This window comes from Motacilla alba, chromosome 2 (genome assembly GCF_015832195.1).
Source record: "Motacilla alba alba isolate MOTALB_02 chromosome 2, Motacilla_alba_V1.0_pri, whole genome shotgun sequence".
Lineage (NCBI taxonomy): Eukaryota > Metazoa > Chordata > Aves > Passeriformes > Motacillidae > Motacilla > Motacilla alba.
The window spans coordinates 19,861,484-19,884,660 of NC_052017.1; the positions used below are offsets into that span (position 1 = coordinate 19,861,484).

The window sequence follows — 23,177 nt, forward strand, 5'->3', positions numbered from 1 at the left end:
ATCTCCCTAGAAATATAGCCAAAAGTCAAATGGTGCAGTATGGTGCAGGAATCACTGTATGATTCCTGTGGAATTATTCACCTTTCCTGCCATAATGACACAGTCTTCTTGGCCAGTGACTTCATGGGTTGGTTCTCCAGGCAACCACTTGGTATATGTCACAGGAGTCCCATCACTCCACTCAAAGTACATTTGAGTTCTGAGGTCATTCAGGCCAATCCACAGCTCATCCACAGCTCCTAAGGACAGGAATTCATTTGTGTTATTACCTGAGTTGAAACAGCCCATAGGAGCAAGATTTTATGGAGATGAGCTGAAATTGCAATGTTGCAATGCAAATTCATCTGTATTAAAAGACAGAGGAGTTTATTTTAAAATGCAGTTCTCATTCTTCTTTCAAGAAGTTAAAAATGAGATACCAGCAGGAAATTAGATTCGTCAGATTTATCAGTAAAGTACATTACTGTATCTACAGCTACAAGGTGTCTGATGCAGATAATTCACTCAAATGCTGCAGTGACTAGAGCTGCTATTTCCTTCAAGTGATTTCATGCGGTGAAAAACAAATGAAAATCAAAATGAAAAGAATTAAAATGAAAATGAAAAGACCATAATGACTCCTCTTGTGGGTTTTTGGCTTTCACATTTTTCTAACCTATATATATATCTGTGGCTTTCCCTATAAGTATTCATAAAAAGCAAGAAATAATTATTTTATTTAAATCCTGTAAGATTCCTAGTAGTACAGTTCTCTGTTTGTACCAAACACTGCCCTGCAGAAGTACTCACTGTAGCCAAGCTGAGACAGTATGAAGCCATGCTCCTCAGGGTTGTGGATACTGGCCAGGTCACCACTGCTTTCATTGCAGGAGATTAGAGCTTCTCTCCATTCTTTGGGCTCTCTATGAACCATGAAACAGTGACCTCCATAGGGCAACCATGCTTCTGGGCATTTAACAGACTCTACATTCCCTCAAAATCAATAAATATTAGAAGTTTTTAAATGGTGCAAATTGAAGTCTAGAATAAATGCAATTACATTTGAAATTTAGCTAATTAACAAATTAGAATGAAAAGGAGGAGGTAACAAATAAGCAGTACTTCATTCCTCACATGTGTTTTATCCCATATGTTGTTGCTTGTGGTACATTTACAGAAAGCAAACTGCATTTAAACAAAAGAGGAAAAGACTGGAGCCAGTTGTTACTGAGCTTCACTAGAGTGAAGTATTCACTGGCCAGAGGAATATTTTGGAATTTCATATGCAGCATTTTCCAACAATATACCCCACCCGATTATGTTTTTTATATTTCATAAAGGTATTATTACTGCAGCACAAGTAATTCTCTGCACACATGGCTTTCCATGCCAACTCTCACTAAATAAACCAGAGAGAAGTATAGTAGAAAAGTGGTCCAAAGGAAGCTCCTTTCTGCCATCTTTCTATATCAAAATTTTAGAAATATTTATGGCAATCTAAAAAGATTGCCACCTATTTTCCATCAAGAATTTGATCTGAGCCTACTGATGCCATTTCCCAAGCCTTCTGTGACAAACCTCAGTGTTTCCACTAGAATTCACTGCAGGAAGAGCGAAGCACCTCTAACTTTATTTTCACGTCCATGCAGACCACGATACTTTCATGAAACTCTATGGCTTAACCCAGTGCCTCTGGAATTGTGAATAATAACATATACTAAAAAATACTTGTGTGCTTAGTGGGCTCCAGGAACATTTTCAGTATTTAAATATATTTTGTAAAGAAATAACAATATGCTATGTTCTGTACCTGTCATCACAGCAGAAAACCAAATCTCATTGCTTGCTTTTTCTTTTTATTTTAAATAGCCATTAAATTCAACTTTAGTGACACAAATTATGCCTTTATCAAAAGGTTTTTTATTTGCTTGACATACCTGATGGAAGAATTAAAGGATCCTTTCTAGATTTTTCCTTTTTACAGATATAGCCAAGTTTCAGTTTACATGGCTGGTTTTCCCATTTAGCATCTCTTCTAGGGTTTAATACTGCACAGAGTTTTTCAGACTCAGGCTCAGGGCTTCCTTCATGGGATAAAAAACAAATTATTTTTATGTAGCACAGGGTTTATGTCAGTAGCTAAAAGAGCAATTTACTGATCACCTTTTCATGTGTCAATTATGGGCTCATTATTTCACTCCTACAATTATTTTTCTGCCAGAGATAATGAAATGTAATTTAGAAGTACCCATCAAAATATTTCTTTTGATGCTTATTGCATAATTCACACATTTGGTTACAGAATACTGGTCCTTTCTGCATGTCCCTTTGCAATTTGAATGCAGATTTGCTCCTTGCAGCCCGCAGAACGTCCTGACATTCCCTTACAATTGCGGTCTCTCCTCTGCCTGCCTCTTCCACCAACACCCCTGGAGTTTTTCCAGAGGACCTCTATCCCTGTGGAATGGTCAGTGTTTTCTTCTCAGAGAGGCCCACAGTGTGATGAATTACTTTTTTCCCCCTCTCCCCACAAAAGTTACAATTTAATCCAGCAGTGAACTGGAACTGTGTGGATTAGCTCATGACCCCAGCCATTGCGTGGGGTGCAGGAGCCCTGGGGCTGTGGCCTGAGTGACCTGAGAGCCGACCTCTCGGCCCTGCAAAGCTTGGAGTTGGACCAGCTCAACAGAAGGTAGAAAATCTTCCACCAGACTCAGCAGCTCTGGGCTTTCCCTTCATCTTCTGTGCCAGGTAAAAGCAAGTGGCACCTCTGAGTCTTGGGAAGGCCAAAAGTTGGACTATGCCTGAATTTATTCAGAATTTGCAGCAACCAGCTGTTGCCATGACAATAATTGACTTTCAAAGATAAGCTGTCAATGCCATGAACTCTTGAATGAAAGGAGAAGAGTAAAAAAGCATAAGAAGTGAAGAGGAAGGCTTTGCAAGAGCAATGCTCACTGGCAGCTGAGTCCGTGCAGGATGCAGGGTCTGATAACCCTGTGAAAGTTGTAGAGACACAGAGGATTTCGCTGACTTGAAGGCATTCCCAGTACAATGCAGCTCAAGTGGGGTGTTCTACTTTATCTGCCTCTGATAGGAGATGAGGTTATTTAGGTCATCTGCTTGAAATTCTGTGAGTTATATCTAGTGAAGAAAAGCATGATTCTCAGATTATAATTCCAAAAAATGTTTAAAAAGATTACTACCTGGTGCCCAGTTAAAGTATCTGAAGGGAAAGCCACCACTCCACTGCCAGCCACTGTTGAGATTCAGACTGTTAAGCCCAATCCAGAGAGAGGATCTCTTGCTGTCAATCAAATCTAGATAACCAAAATAATTGAATTCTAATGAGATTTGCTGGGAAAACTCAGCATTTCTAAAGTTTAGAAGAAGATAGTAAAAGTATGCCTAGTGATTGGTAAACTCAGTACAAAATTCATGTTCACTGGTAATAAACTCAGGTTTTTTTTCTGTAGATAGAGGGTAGAGAATTGAAAAAGGTTATTTTACATATTAGTTTATCTGAACTTTATGTTATTCTACAGTTATAGATAAACAATAAGCTTTGAAAATTGAAAGATTGAATTTCTATTATTAATATTGTTAATAAGTTTTCTTGCTTGAGGTGCAATTGATATAGGACCCTCATATAGGTGTGCATAAACCTATAATCTGTATAAAATTTGGATTGTATTTCAAAACAACTACTTCATTAGATATACATGAAGAATACTGATTTATTTACACAATATAATCATAGAACATGTCATATAATGCAATTGCCATGTAATGGCTAAATGGTTCTTCTTTTAATTCCCTTTTCTGGGATTTTTCTGGTGTTTTCTGAACTTGAGCTAACTTTTGCTTATTGAGCTGGGAAATCCTTAGGGTTTTTTTTAATAAAATAATAATAATAATAATAATATGAATAATGTCAAATAGTAATTCCACAACTTACTGAAGTTCCACGGATAAAAAGCTTAATGTACTGCAATCGTGTTATTTCTGATTAGTGAAGATACCATTTTCTTACATCAACTATTCACTGTAATGTCATTAAAGCATTGAAACATTTGTAATCAGTCAAAAAACCTTTCAAAAGAGTTTTTACTGAACCTTGCTTATTAGTTCACCTCTTAGATATATTTGTTCATGTATCTCCGTGACACTTAATAATTCTGCATTCTGTTGCTGACAGCTCTTCCTTGCTTGGTGCCATGTGAGAGCTGACTGGTGGTTTATCTGATAGTAGGTTCCTGTCAAAGGATCTGTACTCCAAAACCTGTCAATGTCTGTTTGAGAGAAAGGTGATTTAGTACCTGAGTTTGTAATAAACATTTTACACAAAGGGTTATGGCAAAATTTAACTGCATGCTTATTTGTGAAATAACATTTTGGAGCAATTAAGGCTCAGACCCACAAGTTCTCTTGATCTTTGTTAAGAAAAGAGAGTGTGTCATTGACATTACCAGTGATAAGCCTTTCATCCTTTATTTGCACTTTCCCCTTCAAATTTTATAATCTCCAAAAGAAAAAGAATATTGTAAAGAGGCCAATAAGTCAAAACTGTATCTTGATCATTGCCTACCCTGAGAACCTGTTCAGAAGCTCATAGGCTATGCCTAAGTTTATTCTTGGCTGGAACACAACAGAAATACAAACACTTGCAGTAATGAAACCTTTCTTGTGGAATTATGCCATGACTAATCACATTTCCAATGCTATAGGCTTGGGGAAGAGCAGTTGGAGAGCTGTCCAGTGGAAATGGACTCGGGGATGCTGGTTGATAATCAGCCAAACATGAGCCAGAGAGTGCCCAGGTGGCCAAGAAGGCCAACAGCACCTTGGCCTGTATCAGTAACAGTGTGGCCAGCAGGAACAGGGCCGTGATTGCCCCTCTGACTCTGCACTGCTGGGGCCACACCCCAAATACTCAGCTCAGTCCTGACTACAATAAAGACCTTGAGGTGCTGGTGCATCTCCAGAGGAGGGCAAGAGAGCTGGTGAAGGGCCCTGTCAGGAGCAGCTGAGGGAATTGAGGTTGTACTTGTGGTCTGCATGGGTTTTAGATAACCAGAATGTTGAAATTGTCATCTGAGAACTCACTGTTAGCATAACTGTTCCCTGGGCAAGTACTAAAATAAGCTGTGATTACAACTTGCCCTAAATTTCTCTTTTATTGAGAAAAAACCCATTAAATTTCTTGAATGGTTTGTTAGAGGAAATGTTTTCTATTTCTTATTCTGTTTCTTTATTGTCAATCCAGACATTTTTAACATTCTTTTTCAACTGTAGACTCACTTATTAGTGATAATGTCCCAACAGTTTTAGAATGCCAAATACTTCATATTTTCTAGTTTATATAATGAGGATGTCATGGGATTTTTGAAGCTACTGCTTGCAATATTGCACTAGAGAATAATTTTCATCAAATCAGTCAGGATGATGGTGGTTGGTGGTGGTTGAGAGTGAGTTGAACTTGGTTTACCATTGCAATCCTCCTATCAAAATGACAAATTGTAATTCTGGTTCTGTGGTATTGTGGTATTGAATTGACAACTTAGATTAGAAGCAGCATTTTTAATATGTTCATGAACATGTATTTTGGTGTTCTTTATCCTGCACTCCCATGACCTTTTATCTGTTAAGATAGCATTTTTTTAATATATTCTGACACACTAAAAGGGTGTTTGTTGGCTGATAATGATAACATTTCAACAAAACCTTTGAGCCAATCTTTTAATTTTATACCTTTCAAAAAACAAACTACATCCTCCCATGAACTGTGGACCAATTTTATTATACAGAACAGAGCTTTGCTTGGGTAGAAAAGGGTAGACTAATGCTATCACAAATATCAGAGAGTATTAGACTGTGAATGGCATCTCAATTTTCAGGTGACTTTTTTCTGAAGAGAGTCATATTTAAAACACACTGTTTTTTCCTCAGTCTTAACTACTGATGGACACACCCAGATAACTTTCAGCCTGACTGTGGGCTATTAGCGAGTAGATTTGTTACTTCTGTCAGGAATGTTAGTGGATGAAAGAGACATTTAGGCCACTGCAAGGTTTTTCCCTTCAGCATTATTAACAGCATCTCAATATTGACACAAGTACCTAGCAGTGTTGTGTTACAGGGTCTACTTCAGCATGTGAGACTTACTGGCAGCTGGACAGAACCCAAACAAATGGTCCTCATCGAAGTTGGGCGTTGTTGCACACCAGAACAAGCCATCTGACCTGCCAGCAGCTGTGCACTCAGCGTACCATCTTCCATTCAACAGGAAGGGGAAGGCACATGGAGCTCCATTGGAATTTCCTAATAGTGTAAACAGGTCTGAGGGAGCAAAAGAGAAGTTTTAATTTAGCTTTGTGAATATGTCTGTCTGTACTCTCCATGAGACTACATGGAGAAAGCATGACGAGCGCTACACCAGTGTATTTGGGGAACTGCTGTCACCAGCAATGTATTCCACAGAAGTTCTTGGTAGGTCTCGCAATTTACCCTTTGCTTCTGGGGTACATCATCTCTGCACCAGCTAGAGATTGAGCAGTTTCATGCTGTAGAAAGAGCTGCAGTGATTTTTATCTCATATATCATCTAATATATATAATATATAACAATATAATAATATAAAATATAATTTTTATCTCATATATAATTTTGTAAAAATAATGCTATCTTTTTATCATGTTCCTTAACTTCCACTTCATGTGGCTTAATGTTGTGGGATTTTTTGGCATCTGAAATCTCATAGGGCAACTGAAGGTACTATGCATGGAATTATTTCCTTACATTTAATATTGACATATTAAATGTAGAGATTTTTTTCCCTTTCATCCAATAATGCTAATACAATCTCAGTAGTAATAGTATGCAGTTAAGTAAAGTGCTTTGATTACGAAGTCACAGAAGCACAGAATGGTCCAAGCTCCCAGCTCAAGCAGGGCCACCCCAGAGCACATGGCCCAGTATGGTTTGCGGATGGCTGTTGAATATCTCTGGTGAGGGAAACTCCACAACATCTCTGGACAATCTGTTCCAGTGCTTGGTAAAAGAAGTTCTTCCTTTTATTCAAGGAGAACTTTGTGTGCTTTGGTTTCTGCCCATTATGTTATTGCTAGGCACCACTGGGAAGAGAGATTAATACTAACAATGTAATAAAACCTGCATCCATATTTGCTTTAAAAGTGAAGAACAAAAAATGTGCACATTTTTCGCACATACTGTATTCTGTCTGAACCTAAGCAGATATTTTTCTCTGGGATGGAGTGATACAGGCCTTAATAAATGAGCTAATCATTCTCTAGTCCACCATTGCCTCAGGGGGGAAAAGCTTCTATTAGGCTAAGGAGGGCAGAAAACAAAAACCCTGTCTCTGATGGCAAACAAGTGGATTAAATAAACCATCAAAAATAACCTTTAAACCCTACCTTCATAGCTTTGAGAGCACAAATTATTCATGGTTCCATAGATCTTCCATTTATCCATTGCTTCTGATCCTGTTTTCAGCGCAGTATTTTCTTTTTTTTTGCCAGCACTGAGAAATAAATCTTCCCCTTGGATTGCTAAGGCTGCATTTCTGCATTCCCATTTCTGGAATTCACTTTTCTTGTTGCATGGGTACAGAGAAATTTTAGCCTGGTTTCTCTTGTAGGGCACTCCCAAGCATTGTGCAAACGCCACGCTCATTAACTGATGATCAGAGACCCACCTGAATTTTTGTAAGTCACTGTTTTTCTTGCAAGCAGCTGTTGTGACTGCCTCAGAACTCTGAGCAATTAAACAGAACTTAGTATCCTCATTGAATATTAAGAATATTTCCTTGTCTGTAAAACAAAACATTCAGAATAACTGGTTAGGGTGAGCACATGGTAAGGGGAGCTTGTGAGGAGAAATATGTGCTGTATTTTCTATGCTGATCTGACTCATGTCAGGAGGCTGGAAATTTTTACAAGGATCAAATGGCATTTTCAAGACACATTTCATTCTGGGAAGGAAAAGTAAGTACAGCTCAGTAAATACATGGGAACACAATATGGAGGAATAAGAACACATAAACTACATTAAGACAGCTTCAAATATGTCATCATAATAATGGAATTTTATCTTCTTCTGAAATGCACATTTCATTCAAGATTTCCAAAAGAGACGTTTAATGAAAATTTGGAAGTTGGCCATCACATTCATGCATTATGGATTTGGCTCCTGTGACATGCATCTCCATGGGGCCCATTTGTGCTTAATAGAGTTAGTGAGTTTGTCTTCTGTGACTCTTGCTTCTTCTGGAATTTACATGTTCTGTTATGGTTTGGGGATTTTTTAGAAATTAAAAACCATGTAATGGTGACTTGATACCTTGCCTTGATCCAGTATCCTTTCCTTAGCACATCATTAGAAGTCAACATGATTTGCACAATAAATCACAAGCATTGTCACCAGAACACTGATATAGATATAGATACTATATAGATAGGTGTGGGCCTGCATGCCTGTGCATTGTGAGTGCTACACAAGATGGTTAACACTCCCAAAGGGTTACAGGCAGCCTGGAGTAGTACTCCACTGAGATTAGTAAATCCTGCTGGGAAGGGCTGTCCAGAACTGCAGCTCTGCTGTGACACACAAAGCAAGTCCTCCTGGGCAAACAGCTGCATGCTCCTAAAAATGTCAGGTAGCATGTAGCTCTCACTGGCTTTGGGTCATGAAGGATTGAAATTTGGACTGCAAGGAATATTCTAGGACCTACAGAACTGGAGGGCAAGGTTTTGCCCTTCAGCCCTCCGTGCCTCAAATTCACACCTGGAAACAGAGATGCAGCATCACTGATATATCCAGAGAGAATAGCTCACAAGAGACAGTGAGATGCCCTTCCACATGCTAAAGTAAATTTTTAGGACAAGTGTAGGATGTTAAGGCAAGCCAATGTTGGGTAGTGCACAGAGAAGAAAGTCTCTGGGAAATTCTGGGAGGGTATGACAGAAAGCTCTTCCAGAAGGTCCCTGTATTATTTTGACCAGTTCAGAAATAGACGGGAGTTTCGCTTCTCCAAATCTAAATTTGAAGCTGAGACTTAGTTTCTTCTTTCCTTGTCCATTTAGGCAAAAAGTTTTAAATATTATAAAGTCTTTCATTTCTTACTGCTCAGTAAATAAGTTCTTAGTGTAGTCTCCTAAGTACCAGCTATTGTCCCTCACAAAATTTTTGGATCTATTAATAAGAGTTCTTGTTGGAAACAGTGAGGTTTCTGCTTTTGGGTGAGGTTCCCAGCTCACAGAGCAGGTAGGAGACCCCCTTTTTGCACAGGGTAGTGCTGTCACAGCTCACATGGAACAGTGTCTGCTTTTGAAAGCTGTGATATGTACCCCACTCCACAAATCTAATGAAGGATAAAGTAAACACATCTTTGAAAATTATTATCATCCTTACTTAAAAAGGGAGCTGTGATCTGTCTTTAGCCAACTTCAGAGCCTTAAGTATCCCTCTCATCTTTACTCTTACTGCTGTAGTGGTTATTCCACAGCTGTTCTTGACTCTCAAATATTTCTAATTTTTTTTTACTGACTTCTTCTCAGCCACATTGCTACACCTTACAAATCCACAAGTTCTACCTCATCCCACACAATCTCATGCTAAGGCTGGGAGATACACATGCAACACTCTATTTAATTACTTTATCCTTTTCATTTTTTTGTGAGTCAGTCACACATATAGACAAAGGCTGTGGAGCACACTGTGAAGTCCATCTACTTTACAGTAGCAAACAAAACCAAGAAATAAGTCGTGCCCAAAAGGCACTCTTTATTCAAGTAATCTTTATTGACTTCTGATTCCCAGCTTTACCTCATTTTGGATATTGTCCTCTCTTTAAACTTAAATCAACATCTTTATATCTGTTTTGTGGAAATTTCTGTGGACCACTTCCATCAGCAGAAATATGAAATGTAAAGTAGTAAATCTATGTGAAAATCTTAAAGATCCTGAGAAAACAGCAAGACAACAAAGATGCCCACTTTCACGTCCACTTTTGCAGGGGATAGTAAAAAATAGACTCACCGAGTGTCTGAAAAGCATTCTGAACAAATGAGAGGAAAACTAGAACTGTAGAAAAGGTCAAGTTTTTCATTCTGTCTTCTTTTTCACAAAGAGATGAGATGGAATTAATTGCTGCAGTAGGGGTCCTTAAAGAATCAGTTGGTGCTGGCTCCTTCTCGGTTTTGAAGATTTTCAGTTGAAAGAGAAAACTCTGGTCTCTAAATAAGGAAATATCCTGTCACATGTGGTATTTTGAAATCTATAAATAATTACAAAATTCAAACTTTGCATCTGAAAGTGAAGTTTCCATCCATTCAAATACAAGTGGCAAAGTTTGAACAGTTCAAGATCATTCCACTGAATTGTTTTTTAACTTTCTTTGTTTTGTGCTGGAATTGTAACATTCTGACCCTCAAAGACAAAGAAGCAGAGAGTGCACTTTAAATGGATGTATCTTAAATGTTAGACATATGTACCTGAGAAACTCAGAGAAAAATATATGCAAATTTCTTAGCCTGAAAGGTCTTCACTGCTGCAAAAGATACGTTGATTTAATTTACTGCAGTGAGCAATACTGACTATTTCAGTATGACAAATTAACCCCCACAGGACAATTTAATTTTGCTCAGTGACTTGACAAAATGCATACACCTGCCTTTATCTGGTGTATCATCTAGTAGAGCTAGTGTGCTGTTATTTTATGGGAATTTATCTTAGAAGAACCAATAAAATTAGCCAAATCTTTACAAATCTTTCTGTGATTTTGAAAAAAAACTGCCTTTCAAAATTATTTCACTCATAAAGTACAAATTAACTTTAGTACTTTATTCTTTCTTTGTACCAAGCATAAACGAGACAAGAATAGGGGAATAGTTTTAAATTTTAGAAGTGAGCTTCAGTCATTTATTAAGTGGAAATGAACTACAGCTATGATGCACAATCCCTTAGTAATTTTGAAAAAAAGGGAGGAAAGAAATTCAACTGAAATTGCCCTTCACATTTTCTCTCATTTTTCTTGGCTTTATTATGAAGACAAATCTCAAAACATTTTCTGCAAGAGCAAAGCATCACTTAATAAGATAGAAGCAACTCATTCACACAATACAGTCTTTGGAGTTGTGTTATCAATATAAAATATAAAACATTTAAATAATGATATTATGTTGGATTCTTTCATCTGTTTATTATTTTCATTTACTTTGCCTTTATCAGTAGCCATCAAATAGCACAGAATCCAGTTCCGTATTTATTAAAGAAAAAAGTGTATTCTTTGTAACTAACATGAAGGGGAGAAAAGATCAAGAGGACTGTCATTAAAAGTAGTTTGAGTTAAAAATGGCCTTTATTCCTTATTCTCTGCAATATGTTTTGTTTAATTGACATATCTATAAATTGTCAATCCAATGTAACATCTCCTTTGCAGTTATGCACTTTCTAAAGGTTTGTAATTCCCAAAGATCCTTGAGATCTTTTTTCATCAGAATGTCATAGACAACAGAGAATTCCTAGAAAACTTAAACATCTCAGTATATCTCTAAAACATTTCACTAGCAAGGCACTGTTTTTTGCCCCACTCTTTTACTGGCCTGAGTCATGGACAAAAGTGCCCAGTCATCCGTCCATTTATCAGAGAGGCAGAGGATAGTAAGCAAAGCTATCCTAAAATGAGTGATGAAGTAAAATAAAACCAGGAATGCATTCTTTCAAAATTTATTTGGCAACTATTGTATTTTCCAGTTTATTTATGGCTCTTTTAGTCATATGCCTTGTTCACTTTTCTGTGTCTCCTCCTCTCAGCCTCTTTTTTAAGGAAGAAGACTTATTAGACCAACAAACCATGTATCATCTCCACATGTTAATTAAATACTGCAATGTTATTGTGTAATATATAGATTGTTTATTGATATAGTCTCGTGTTCATAATTGATCAAAAACATTCAAAGCCATAGAATAAGACTGTATGTAAAGATTTGTTTTGCAATATTCAAGTTAAAGCCATGAACAAAGGACAAGTATTTGCATTTCATTTATAATAATATCACAAGGAAGATATTTGTGTAAAGGGTATAAGACAAGGGCAGCAATGGGGACAAACAATTCATGTAAATCTCTGTTTATTCCAAACATCACCTAAGTAACAGTGTGCGTGCTTCAGAACCGTATGGTGAGGTACTCTCAAAGTGCAGGAACTAGGGCTGATGGCTTTGCAAAGAGTGCTCAGTGCTTGTCTTGACTCTGTATGTGATGCTGTCACAAATTCGTGAATAAGTAACCCATAACTTTTAAATCTAAATTCCCACTAGTTCTGTTATTTTTCTTGCTTGCTTAATTAGCCATTTTGTACAGTGCTAAGTCAATAAATACCTGAGAGTATTTATTGAGGAGCATACAGCAATAGTTCCTAATTTTTACCAAAGGAATAACTGCCAATTTTACTTCATAGTAAAAGTTACATGCACCTGAGAGACCATATTTTGTTCAGCTTAGCCATTTAGTTTGGCTATGTTATCCCATCAGACAACACTGTGTTCATTTTTTTCTTTGTTGCTGGTAGCATCACTTCCATTGTCCCCTGCAGTTAGGGCACGGCTGTATCCCAGCTGCGTGCTGCTCCGCCCCACCTCTCTTCCATTTCCACTTCCAGTTTTGATCTTGAACAAGAAATAAGTCATGAAGCCCACCCCCAATAAAATTATGAGGACCAGAGTAAGTAGTATCCACATATCGAGGTGACCACTGGCTTTGTCCTTTTTGGCATCTGTAAACAAATAAAAAGTAAATAGAAATGAATGAGCTGTAGACACAAATAAATATAGGACCATTGAAAACTATAATTTCTTCCTTAATTACCAGGTGGAAAATCTGTTATAATTTCTCTGTGTCAGTTTTCCTCATAGATATTACCAAAAGGAGGATCTTACAAAAGGAGGGTCAGAGAGGGGGTGATCAATTTACCAAATAATTTTTGGGGGTCCCTAAGGGTCTTGCAGCTACTGATAAATTAGGCTGGGAAAGAATTCAATAGCAACTAAGTAAATAAAGATCATATAAAAAAAGTATAAAACTAAATAAATAATATTAAATTTAAGCACATATCTTTGAAATTAATTGGAAGGGGGAAAAAATCCTACCTTCCGCGTTTCCAGCCACTTTAAGAATAGCTGTCAAAGAAAAAGACAAGTGTTTAGTCAAAATCTAGAAAGGTCACATTTTCTTCCTGACAGTTTCATATTAGCAAAAGGTCTGGTAACCTGCACACCATCATCACTTCTGGAAACACATCTGCTAAATTAGGAGAGCTGAAAAGGCACCAAAGATTTTTAACCCCACATTCCCTTCAATAAAACTGCAGTGTTTTGCATATTAAACCCTCTTTCTTGCTTCTTTTGTAATAACTAGAATATCTCAAGCTAAGCAGTAGTGGTTCCTGATTGTTTCAAGAGGACTTTTCTCCCCGATTAATTAACCTTGCCCTTTTCAGCGGGTCTATTTCTTGTGGAGTCTGGGAAAACTTGATCGACTGCCGAGGACAGTTGAACTTTCCTGTATCACACACAACTCTTCTGAGACCCAGCAGGTCTTAATTTACCATCATTTATTTGCATCTATAATTACACGGATAAAATGAAGCTTTCTGGTGCAACTTTTCCCGGCTATGCACAGAGGGCGCCGTCCACAATGCTTTTCCTGGCGGCTGGCTGGGAGCTGCTGGAGCTGCTGGGTGCTGCTTGGGTGGGAGCTGCTGGGTGCTGCTTGGGTGGGAGCTGCTGGGAGCTGCTGGGTGCTGCTTGGGTGGGAGCTGCTGGGTTCTGCTTGGGTGGGAGCTGCTGGGTGCTGCTGGGAGCTGCTGGGTGCAGCTTGGGTGGGAGCTGCTGGGAGCTGCTGGGAGCTGCTGGGTGCTGCTGGGTGATGGCCACGGCTCTCCCCGTGGGCAGCGGGAGGCCAGGGATGCGCCAGGAGCAGGGCTGCTGCTGCAGAAGAACCAGGGCAATGCATTGGGCTCTGTGTGGTTGCAAGCACGAAGGGGAATCAGCTGTTAAATTTGTCCCTTGAAAGGGCCCAGAGCTGGCTGTAATGGGATAAACACCCGGTCGTGCTGAAGCGCCGTTCTGCTGGGGAACCCGGTGTCAGGGAGTCAATACCCTGTGCACTTTGGCATTGAGCATCAGGGCCACTTGCAGCCAAACCCATCAAATAAAGTGTGTGCTGATAGTGAGTTTCTGCTTTCTGACATCTGGTAGCAGAGAACTATCATTCAGTAGTGTCTGTTGCCTGCAAAGAAAACTAGGCGTTGTCCTAAAAGCAGATTTTTCCTTTTGAGAGCATGCCCTAAACAATGCTGTGATTGCTGCTTTCCCCACCAGCTGCAGGTTTGCTTTGGTGGGGGACAGGACTGAACCTCAGAAACATCCTGAACCTTGGGGTTGTGAAACAGGGCAGGAAATTGGACTTTTTTTTGCAGAATTAACAGTTAAACTCCAAAATACCACATGCTTACTTGGCTCACAGTATTCTGATATTTCTACTTCCTGACTAAAGCAGATGGTGCTCAGTTATACAGAAATACAATATTAAAAAAAAAAAAAAAGCTAACCAAAACACTTCTACTCTTTTCAAAGGTCACTATATGCTCTCCGGATTGCACTTCCGCTCCTATTTAAATGGAATTGCTTCATCCATCTCTTTCTGGAACAGCATGTATCATAGTACAGCAAGAGGAAGAATAGCAAATTATTGATGCCACCCTTGTTCCATAGAAAGAAAATAGGAGTGTCAGTAGAAAAAAATATGTTTATGTTGGAGGAGAACAAAAAAAACTAAAGAAATTTGGGGTTTTTTTCAGGAAATATTTATGTAAGAAAATATAGTGTAAGAAAATCTGAGGTTATGAAGCAAGAAATCATAAACAGGGCAAATAAAAAACAATACATTTGTATTATTTTTGTCTGAACATTGAAACATATGTGTCAGTCCTTTGCAACACTCATATTGTGCTATTATGACTGAAATAAAACCATACATGGAAGGAGCAAATATTAAAGAAGTCACTTACTCTTTGGTTTCTTACAAATAAAGCCCTTTTGGGAAGAGCAGGGCAGGACACTCCAGTAGCCCGTGGCTGCAGACAGCTCCACGCAGAAAGCCAGCTCGTCCCCTGAGGGCTGCCCCTCAGCCCAGTTGACAAAGTCTAAGGCACTGTTGTCTTGCCAAAGCAGCTGCCCTGATGTGACAAATGTTAGTATCAGTAATAATAGATCCACAGGAAAGGTCTTCACCTTAGTGAATATTGACATAATATTACTTTCTTCAGCCTATAAAGCAGTACTACTTTCTTCAGAAATTCCATCTGTGGTTGGTTTTTTTGATGCATTATATCTCATTTGATTCTTGTCTCAAAAACAATATAATTGCTTTCCCAAATTATGATTTGCAGATTTATCAGTTATAATAATATCACAGTTTTAATTTGTATTTCTCCGTATGTTTGCCTAGGATGTTAAAATTTCAAACTGAAAAAAGTTAAATTCAGAATTTTTATTACAAATTTCTCAATTATTATTTCATCAGCACTCGAAAATCAAGCAGCTTTTACTGTAATGCTAATCATACATTTAGTTAAAATTAAAACTTTTCTCTTTTAAACTCTAAAAAAAATCTTTGATGTTTCAATGGGCTGAAAATAATCTAAAATAAAACCCTTTCTGACTGCTTGTAGTCTGCTAACAGTGCTTTCTTCCAGATGCATATTTTCTACTGGATGCTTTAGCAAGCAGCCTAATTTTCTCCATACAGAGTCACAGAGGAGCTTGATGCTGTGGGCTCTGGCTGGACTCCCACAGGTCCCACATGAGTCTTCCCCAGCCAAGAGAAGATGAGAGCCAGTCAGGACTTTTTCCCCAACAGGAAAAGCTTTCTCAGAGACCAGGAATAGGAGAAAACCTCTGAGAGGACTCAGGTCTGAGCTCCAACGCTACTTCAATTGGTTGCTTAAAACCTATTAATTTTAGTATTATTTTTTTCCATTTAAAAAGTCTGTTTATGATTATCTATAGAACTTAAAATAGTTACCATTTACATTTCTGTATATTCCTATCCAGAAGCCGCTTGTCTTGCTTGCAAATAAATCTGCATGTTCTATTAAAAAGTTTGATTCATGCAGATCTTCAACAGAAGCCAACATACCACCTATGAAAAAAACAATGGAAGATGATTGTAGCTATCCCAGACATAGTTACAGCTTTTGAGACAGATTAAGGTTAATAAAAAAACCTCTCCCACTGATGGGGAGTAAAGAAGAATTTAAACAGAAACCACAAGGTAGTGTCCAGCTGTAGGGGAACAGCACAGACAGTGAGAGATCTCATCTGAAGTGAAAGACACAAAGGCACAGAGAAGATGATGACTTTTAAACACCAGGCAAGATACACTATGTTTTCAAGTGACTGGATGTTATTGTTCATAGGAATTATGAGTTATTATTTATTTGTTCTTCATGGTTTGACAGAATAATGTGTAGCATGAAATGTTGTGCAACAAAGAGATCTGCAGTTCAAACCAATGTATTAATTTTTGTGGCAGTGGTGGTAGCGTAAGAGGGCTAAGAGAATCTAAAAAGGTATGAAACAAAGGATCCATTTATTTTCTCTTTCCTGGCCTCCTGAGACATGGATGAGGTAGCTGATGACTCAGCAGCAAAGGTGAAAGAGTGCCAAGGTGCTGCTCCTGGTCTTGGCCAGGAACAGATGTCTCCAAGGAGAAGGAGGGAAGCATTTTTTCCCCCCAGGCTCTGCAGTCTGCCAGGGAGCCTTGCAAGGGCTACCAGGCAGCACAAGCAACCCCTTTTGGATCAACCTCTTTCAGATCACACAGTCCATGTTAAAAATGAGTGATTGTTATTATGATATTTACTTTGCCATGGTGTAGAGAAAGATATGGAAAAGAAGGGATAAAACCAGAAAGAAGTGGGTTTTTTCAAATCACGTAAAAATTAAGATTTTACTAAAAAGAGAGATTTTGTGAATGAAAAAACATTACAAGAAACAAGCACAGCTGGAAAAATAGAACAAGGAACTCACCTTAAGCACATCACTGAAAAGCACATAACAGTAAAAAATAAATGAGGCATTTATTCCTTATTTTTAATATTTGTAGATTTTGCATTCTTAGTTTTCAAGATTTAAAAAAAAAAATCTTTTTTCTTTTTAGTGTCAAGATTGAAGCTCTATAGTCGGGTAAAAATAATAATTACCTGAATGAATGCACTGAGTCACAGACTGAGCCCAGCTCATTTCATTGGCATTGAAGTTGTAGCAGTGGCTTCGGAAAGGAATCCAAGATATGTGATCAGATTCAGGACATTGTCCAATATCCTGGGGGGGATCAGAAGGAAGTACATCTAGAAGAAATGAACTACTATAAATGCTTTCATTCAGTAAGGATTGCGGTTCTTCATATATCAAATCAAACATTAAAACCACCTTTTCTTAAAAGTGTTTGAAGTATTCTTTGGCACACACTGCTAGAATTATCAGTGTCTAAGTCAAGAGTGATAATGAGGATCAGGACTGGTCAGTTGTGAGAGGATGACTCAATGTGAATCTGTGCTCTTCTGTGTTACTAACTAAATCAAACTTGGACTGTTTCAAGGATACTTGAGTGTTCAAGAATTTTGGTTCCAGTTTGTTTTGTTATAATCAACAAATTTATATAAATAAAAGAAGCATTAAAAAGCAGAAAAAAAGGACCCCTAGAAAACTCCCAAACTCCCAAAAAGTTCAAAAAAGTTTTATTTAAAATGAAATATCATATAATAGAAATTTCCCATTTAATATTTTCCTCAAGATAACAATCCATACATAAAATTTCTGAACATCTTTATATCTGACAAAGCATAGAGTAATCTGGGCTCATTGATAATTTATCTAGTAACCCCTCATTTTCCTACAAGAAATAACATTATGAAAAGAAAAGGCAACATTGTCACTTAGTACTTGTGGCTTTAAAACAAAAGTTGCAAATTAACAGCTATGAAGTTCATGGCCCAGAAAAGAAACTATAAAACAACCAACCAATTAAAAAACCCACAAAATCCCCAATCCAACCCAAAACAAAAACCTAAAAATCCACAAATAAACTCTGAGTTCCCATTAAGTGTGTGTCACTAGAGCTAACAAATGTTAATCTAATACAAATGAGAAAGCAAAAAACCCAGTCCCATCCTGAGGTTTGCCTGTAGTTTTACTGTGTAGTATTCCTCCCATACAAACCCTATGAAGTACAAACTTTTTTTGGGGCCAATAACAGACCCTTTTTTTATCAGATACAGCTCTTTCTCCTATATCCAGTTTTTAGAATCCAATAGCAATGAAGCAATAACAAGTGTAGGAATGATGTGTTTATATTGAAGAAATGAAATTTATTTTATACTCAGTGGAATTCATTGATTACAGACCTTCCCATAAAACCTCTGTCAGCAAATTTACATTTCTACACTCAGTGTGAGATGCCTGATGTTCCCACAATCTCTATGATCTGTCTGCCTGCTCCCATGGCAGCTATCACTCCAGTCCAGTAAAATGGCAAGATCTTGGCTGGTGAATGCCAACTCCATCAAAATAACACATTTTCATGCAAAATAAAGGTATTGACCGTACATACCCAGCCTTATTATTCTTTGATATGTACTTAAAAATTTGTAATTTCTTTGATATATACAAAAAAATTTGTAATTCAGGCAAAGCAGATAAAGCAAGGTTTCTGCTATAAAACCAAAAGTCATTGCCATTGCTTACCCTCAGATTTTTTGCAGACAGAAAGGTGTTTCTCATTACAACGTGCTGTTTTCCATCTCCCAGAGAGTGCTAGATAGACACAGGCTAATTTCTGTTTTGGTTCTCCATAGTCCCACTTGGAAAAACTTACTTTCCTTTTATTGGTCCATCTGTAATATCCGTAATTCTGAAATTGAAACAGACATTTGACATAACTTTTGTAAGCTCTTATCTGCTGTTTCACCTAAATGCAGTCATACAGAAGCACATTTTCAAAGTGATACAGGCAGCTCAGTTTGTGTATCTATGCTAGTACTGTTAAAATGCTGGTTGAATCCGGACTCAGCAACATAAAAACCAGAACAGCAGTATGGCTCCCACGCTGGAAAAGCCCATGGAAGTGTTTCAAAGGCTAAATAATGCTCCCTGGGGACTCAGTCCCTTGTCAGACAATGTTGTAAGGTGGAATCACCATCCCAGAAGAGTCAGATCTCCAGGAAAAGCAGGAAGACCATAAGAACATGAAACCATTGGAAAGCTCAGGTGGAAATGGGTCTCAGGATTGGCTATCAGACAAGGACTCTAAGCTCCAGCAGTTTTGAGGAGAAACATTCAGGAGTAAACTGCAGCCATCACTATGAGAAACCAGATAAAATTATTACTTTGTGAGAAGCAAAAGAGAAATATGTCGAGCAGGAATTCTTAAATCTTTGTTTAGTCTTTCCTCCACCCCTTATTTTCTTTTCCAGGAAGAATCAGAAGAATTACAAGGAGAAGTGAAAAGACACAGACAATATATTGCTGCCATTAAAAAGAGAGGGATAAGATGTGATCTCACTGCAGTGTCTAGCTAGCTGTGTCAAGAGAGATGCCAGGTGCACAAGGTCATACTGAGCTTGGCATCATCAGGGCAAGGTCACTCACTGCCTGGGGAGCAGGAGGAGCCACAAGGCTTGACTCTGCAAGATCAAGGATGGCTTGTTTATAAGTACCAGGGGAATGTCTGGTGATTCAAGCTTGATCAAAAAGGAATTTTAGCTGCTTTCTAAATCATATTGCTATGACTAAAAACAACCAACTTTGGTATCAAGTGGACTTATACACTATTATTTTGGTTTGGGCAGAGATGCCCTGTGCACTTGTGCAAGTGGAAGGATTTATTTTAAGGTTGGTGACTACTCTTCACTTATGTGAGCATTTTTTCTGGTGGGGACAGGGATGAAACTGTTAGAATAGGGGAAATGTGTATTGTTCAGCAAAAAGTTCATTTTATCAGACAGTTTTTCTGCCTTCTGAGAGGCTTTATCAGAGTGTTGCTGCATCATATAACTGGAAATGCTATTTTTACACAATATTTATTATAACTATCCCTAGGGATACTGAATTTCAGACATGTTTTGCTATGTTATATATCAGTGTGGAATCACAATTAGTAAAAACAATGAATAGTTCAGATGATTTTTACTGATGAAAAAGCTCATTTTTACTATCAAAGTGGTTTAGTCAGATCAAAGAACAATGAAATAGAAACATGATAATTAAGTGCATTTACCAACTGCATATTCAGTGGGGAAGCTGCAGCTCAATTTGTCACTCAGTCACAGAGCTAATAAGAGTGATTACCACTCGAGTGTTGCCTTATAAAGTGGTGGACCTGGATCTCAGTATTCACTACTTCTGGTGCAGTATAGCTTTTAATGATTTTAACCTTTGGGACCTAGCAGGTATGACAAAGAGTGTGTGTTCAAAGGTGTGTGGTTTGGCCTATGAACCCTTCTGAACCAAAATGTAATGGAAAAGCTACAGCTGCCAATGATCGTGAGGCACTAGCCCTACTGACCACCTTGCCCTCTTTGGGTAGGGCTCACCTCTCCTAAAAATGGCCATCTGAAAGTTCACCAGGTGTTTTTACCTAAGTTTCCAAGATTCAAACAGGACTAGTAAAGAGAGTCCAGCACTGCCAAAGGTTCTCATCCTTCTCCATTGCCTAAAATGGAGTTTAATGATTTAAGATTGATGAAGTCAAAAGATGTGAGACTGTCCACCAGTCCTATGTTTCTAAATCTGTTCATGCCACAAATCTCCTGCTAATAGTAGCAGCATTTGACTTTATCAACTATTAATTTTTTAATCTTACCACATTGCTGTTGAGCCCAATCCATAAGGGCTCTCCATACTGCACTGCCTTCAGCAGCAAGAATATATTACTGTAATAATCAAAAATGCTGGCAAGCTCTGAAGATTTCTCCTTGCATGCTTTTCTTGCTTCTTCCCAATTCATTTTAGAAGGAATGATTAAATAGCTGCTGTTGCCATAATGGACAAAATCAAAATCTGGAGCACTTGTGGGCTGAAACAGTTCGGGCTCTGTAGGAAAAAGGTACAAATTTGAAAGGAAGAGGAGAAAACAGTGAAAATTTACTAGCTGCTGGATAGCAGTATTACTTTTGAGTAACAGGTGAATATAACATGGCAGCACAAGCATCAGATAACAGCATTTCTCATATAAAACCAAAGACATTTATTTTAATAGCATTTGGAAATATTTTAAACTATGGTGTAAAAACACATTCAAGGATTACAGAGAGGCAGAGCATGAGATGTGTGTATCTATAGATACAGACAGTCCAGATGAAATTATGTCAATACTGGTTCCACCATGATCCTTCTCCCAAAGTTCTCCATGTCCTCCCACCACAGTACAGGTGAAGCTTTTTCCAGGCACGAGCACAGGTTTTTTCCCAGGCACAAGCACAGGACAAGATCTTCACACCACTTTACTCTCAAAATAATTTCTTTCTAAGCAAATGTTAAGACCATGCTGCTACATCTTTCCCTCATAGGATGAAGTGAAAAAGGAAACTGTATTTGTACCTATCATTATATATGCAAAAGTAGAAGGCAAGGGCCTAGAGGTAGTGATGAGGGCAGAAGAAAAGACATAAACTTTGTGTTCAGTCATTGTTGAGGACGCCCTGGCAATTGTTTTTGCTGGTGCCATCCTCATGCAGCTTTCTGCACTTGCATGGGACCGAGCTGTGAATCATCTGATGCAGCTGTGGCTTCTTCCTCTATTTTGACTTGCTGCTCAGCAGTTCCCTGTTTTTGTTCCTGCGGACTCTGTAGCTCCGGATGTGTCTCCCACCCTAAGGCTCCATGAAGAAAACTGGAACTTTTGCCCTTCTGAATATTGCTGTTTTTGTGATATGAAGGCCTTGCTAGAGACTGATGAGCAAACCAGTCAGTTTAATTGGCCTCAGTTGACCTCCCCAGCTGGAGGTCACTGAGGGATTTGTCTTTTTGTATTGTATTTGAAGCATAACTTTATTCAGCCACCCATATCTCTGAGAGCACAGATGGCTACACTTTTCTGTTAATAGAGAAAACAGGCACTTTGAAGGCAGAGACCTTCTAGGACCCTGGTTTGGGCATTTTCCTTATGATTCAGAAGGTGAATCCTGTCTTCAAAGTGTCTACATGGCAGGCACCTGATTTAAGTGTGGATGTCTGCAGGGTAGGCGAGGTCAGCTTCTCTGAGTTGTAATGTTGGGTTGTTCAGTAAATGTTTTGCAGCAACAACAACAACAACAACAACAACAACACCACCACCAAAAAAACCCCACCAAAAACCAAACACCCCCCCCCCCCCCCCAAAAACCCCCCAAAACTTACCGCTGTCCATCTGGCAAATATAGCTTTTTTTATGCTGGCAGTCAGTATTTTCCCATAATCCTGCATCATCTGCAGACCTTTTTGTCATTGCAATACAATCAGTCTGGGGAAAAAGTGAAAACTAGAATTGTTGCTGATAAAATGCAAAATTTCCAGCAAAATAATAGAAATAGGTGTGAGGAGAAAAATCTAATCACATTCTTTTCTAATTTTCTGGTTCTTTTCATGTATTACTTGTTGGAAATTAAATGTATTCTATAATATATTTTAACCAAATGTACTTTCATTGGCAGATTGCTGCAAGAACTTTTGTCAGTTAACTAAAATTCCTTGGAATGTATTGAAGTTATTTTTACTATGGAGTTAATGGTAATATGTACTGAATTTGTTGGAGTTTCATTTGGATTTGCATCATACCAGGAAAAACATTAAACCAGACTAAAAATCACAACTAGTAACGCTGAATATTTTCACTAAAATGTAATAATTATAAAAAGTGTGATTAATTCTAGCTGTAAAGATTCCTTTTCTGCATTTCTAGACTTCGACCAAGGACAGGAGGCCTAGATTCTAAACAGGCCTATTAATTTCTGATTAGAGCTTTAAAAATTTGATCTTTGAAATTTCAGTTCACTTCTGCTTTAAGCTATTAAAGATCAGATCTTTGCTGAGACAGAAGTTAGTCTGGTTACTCAAACATTGAGTATGTCATTTATG

At 38.1% G+C, this 23,177-nt stretch overlaps 2 protein-coding genes across 3 annotated transcripts in view; both read right to left on the minus strand.

The window, feature by feature from the left end:
• The window catches only part of LOC119695314 (macrophage mannose receptor 1-like), a 33,014-nt gene extending 22,807 nt beyond the window's left edge, over nt 1–10,207 (minus strand). The window contains exons 1-8 of one of the 2 annotated variants that reach the window (XM_038123561.1): nt 10,039–10,207; nt 7,416–7,811; nt 6,145–6,318; nt 4,113–4,271; nt 3,186–3,299; nt 1,917–2,063; nt 790–963; nt 82–239 (exon numbers count right to left, since the gene is read on the minus strand). In XM_038123561.1, the coding sequence (XP_037979489.1) occupies nt 82–239; nt 790–963; nt 1,917–2,063; nt 3,186–3,299; nt 4,113–4,271; nt 6,145–6,318; nt 7,416–7,811; nt 10,039–10,108 (1,392 nt within the window). In that variant the 5' untranslated portion in view covers nt 10,109–10,207. Of the gene's footprint in view, nt 1–81; nt 240–789; nt 973–1,916; nt 2,064–3,185; nt 3,300–4,112; nt 4,272–6,144; nt 6,319–7,415; nt 7,812–10,038 lie in introns of both variants that reach the window. The other variant, XM_038123551.1, reaches the window with a different exon arrangement.
• Nucleotides 10,208–11,013: 806 nt separating this feature from the next.
• LOC119695337 (macrophage mannose receptor 1-like) overlaps nt 11,014–23,177 on the minus strand; it is a 34,166-nt gene continuing 22,002 nt past the window's right edge. Inside the window, exons 22-29 of the mRNA XM_038123623.1 lie at nt 22,461–22,563; nt 20,926–21,155; nt 18,810–18,975; nt 17,267–17,413; nt 16,087–16,203; nt 15,071–15,238; nt 13,149–13,178; nt 11,014–12,775 (exon numbers count right to left, since the gene is read on the minus strand). Of these exons, the coding sequence (XP_037979551.1) occupies nt 12,531–12,775; nt 13,149–13,178; nt 15,071–15,238; nt 16,087–16,203; nt 17,267–17,413; nt 18,810–18,975; nt 20,926–21,155; nt 22,461–22,563 (1,206 nt within the window). The 3' untranslated portion in view covers nt 11,014–12,530. The remainder of the gene's footprint in view (nt 12,776–13,148; nt 13,179–15,070; nt 15,239–16,086; nt 16,204–17,266; nt 17,414–18,809; nt 18,976–20,925; nt 21,156–22,460; nt 22,564–23,177) is intronic.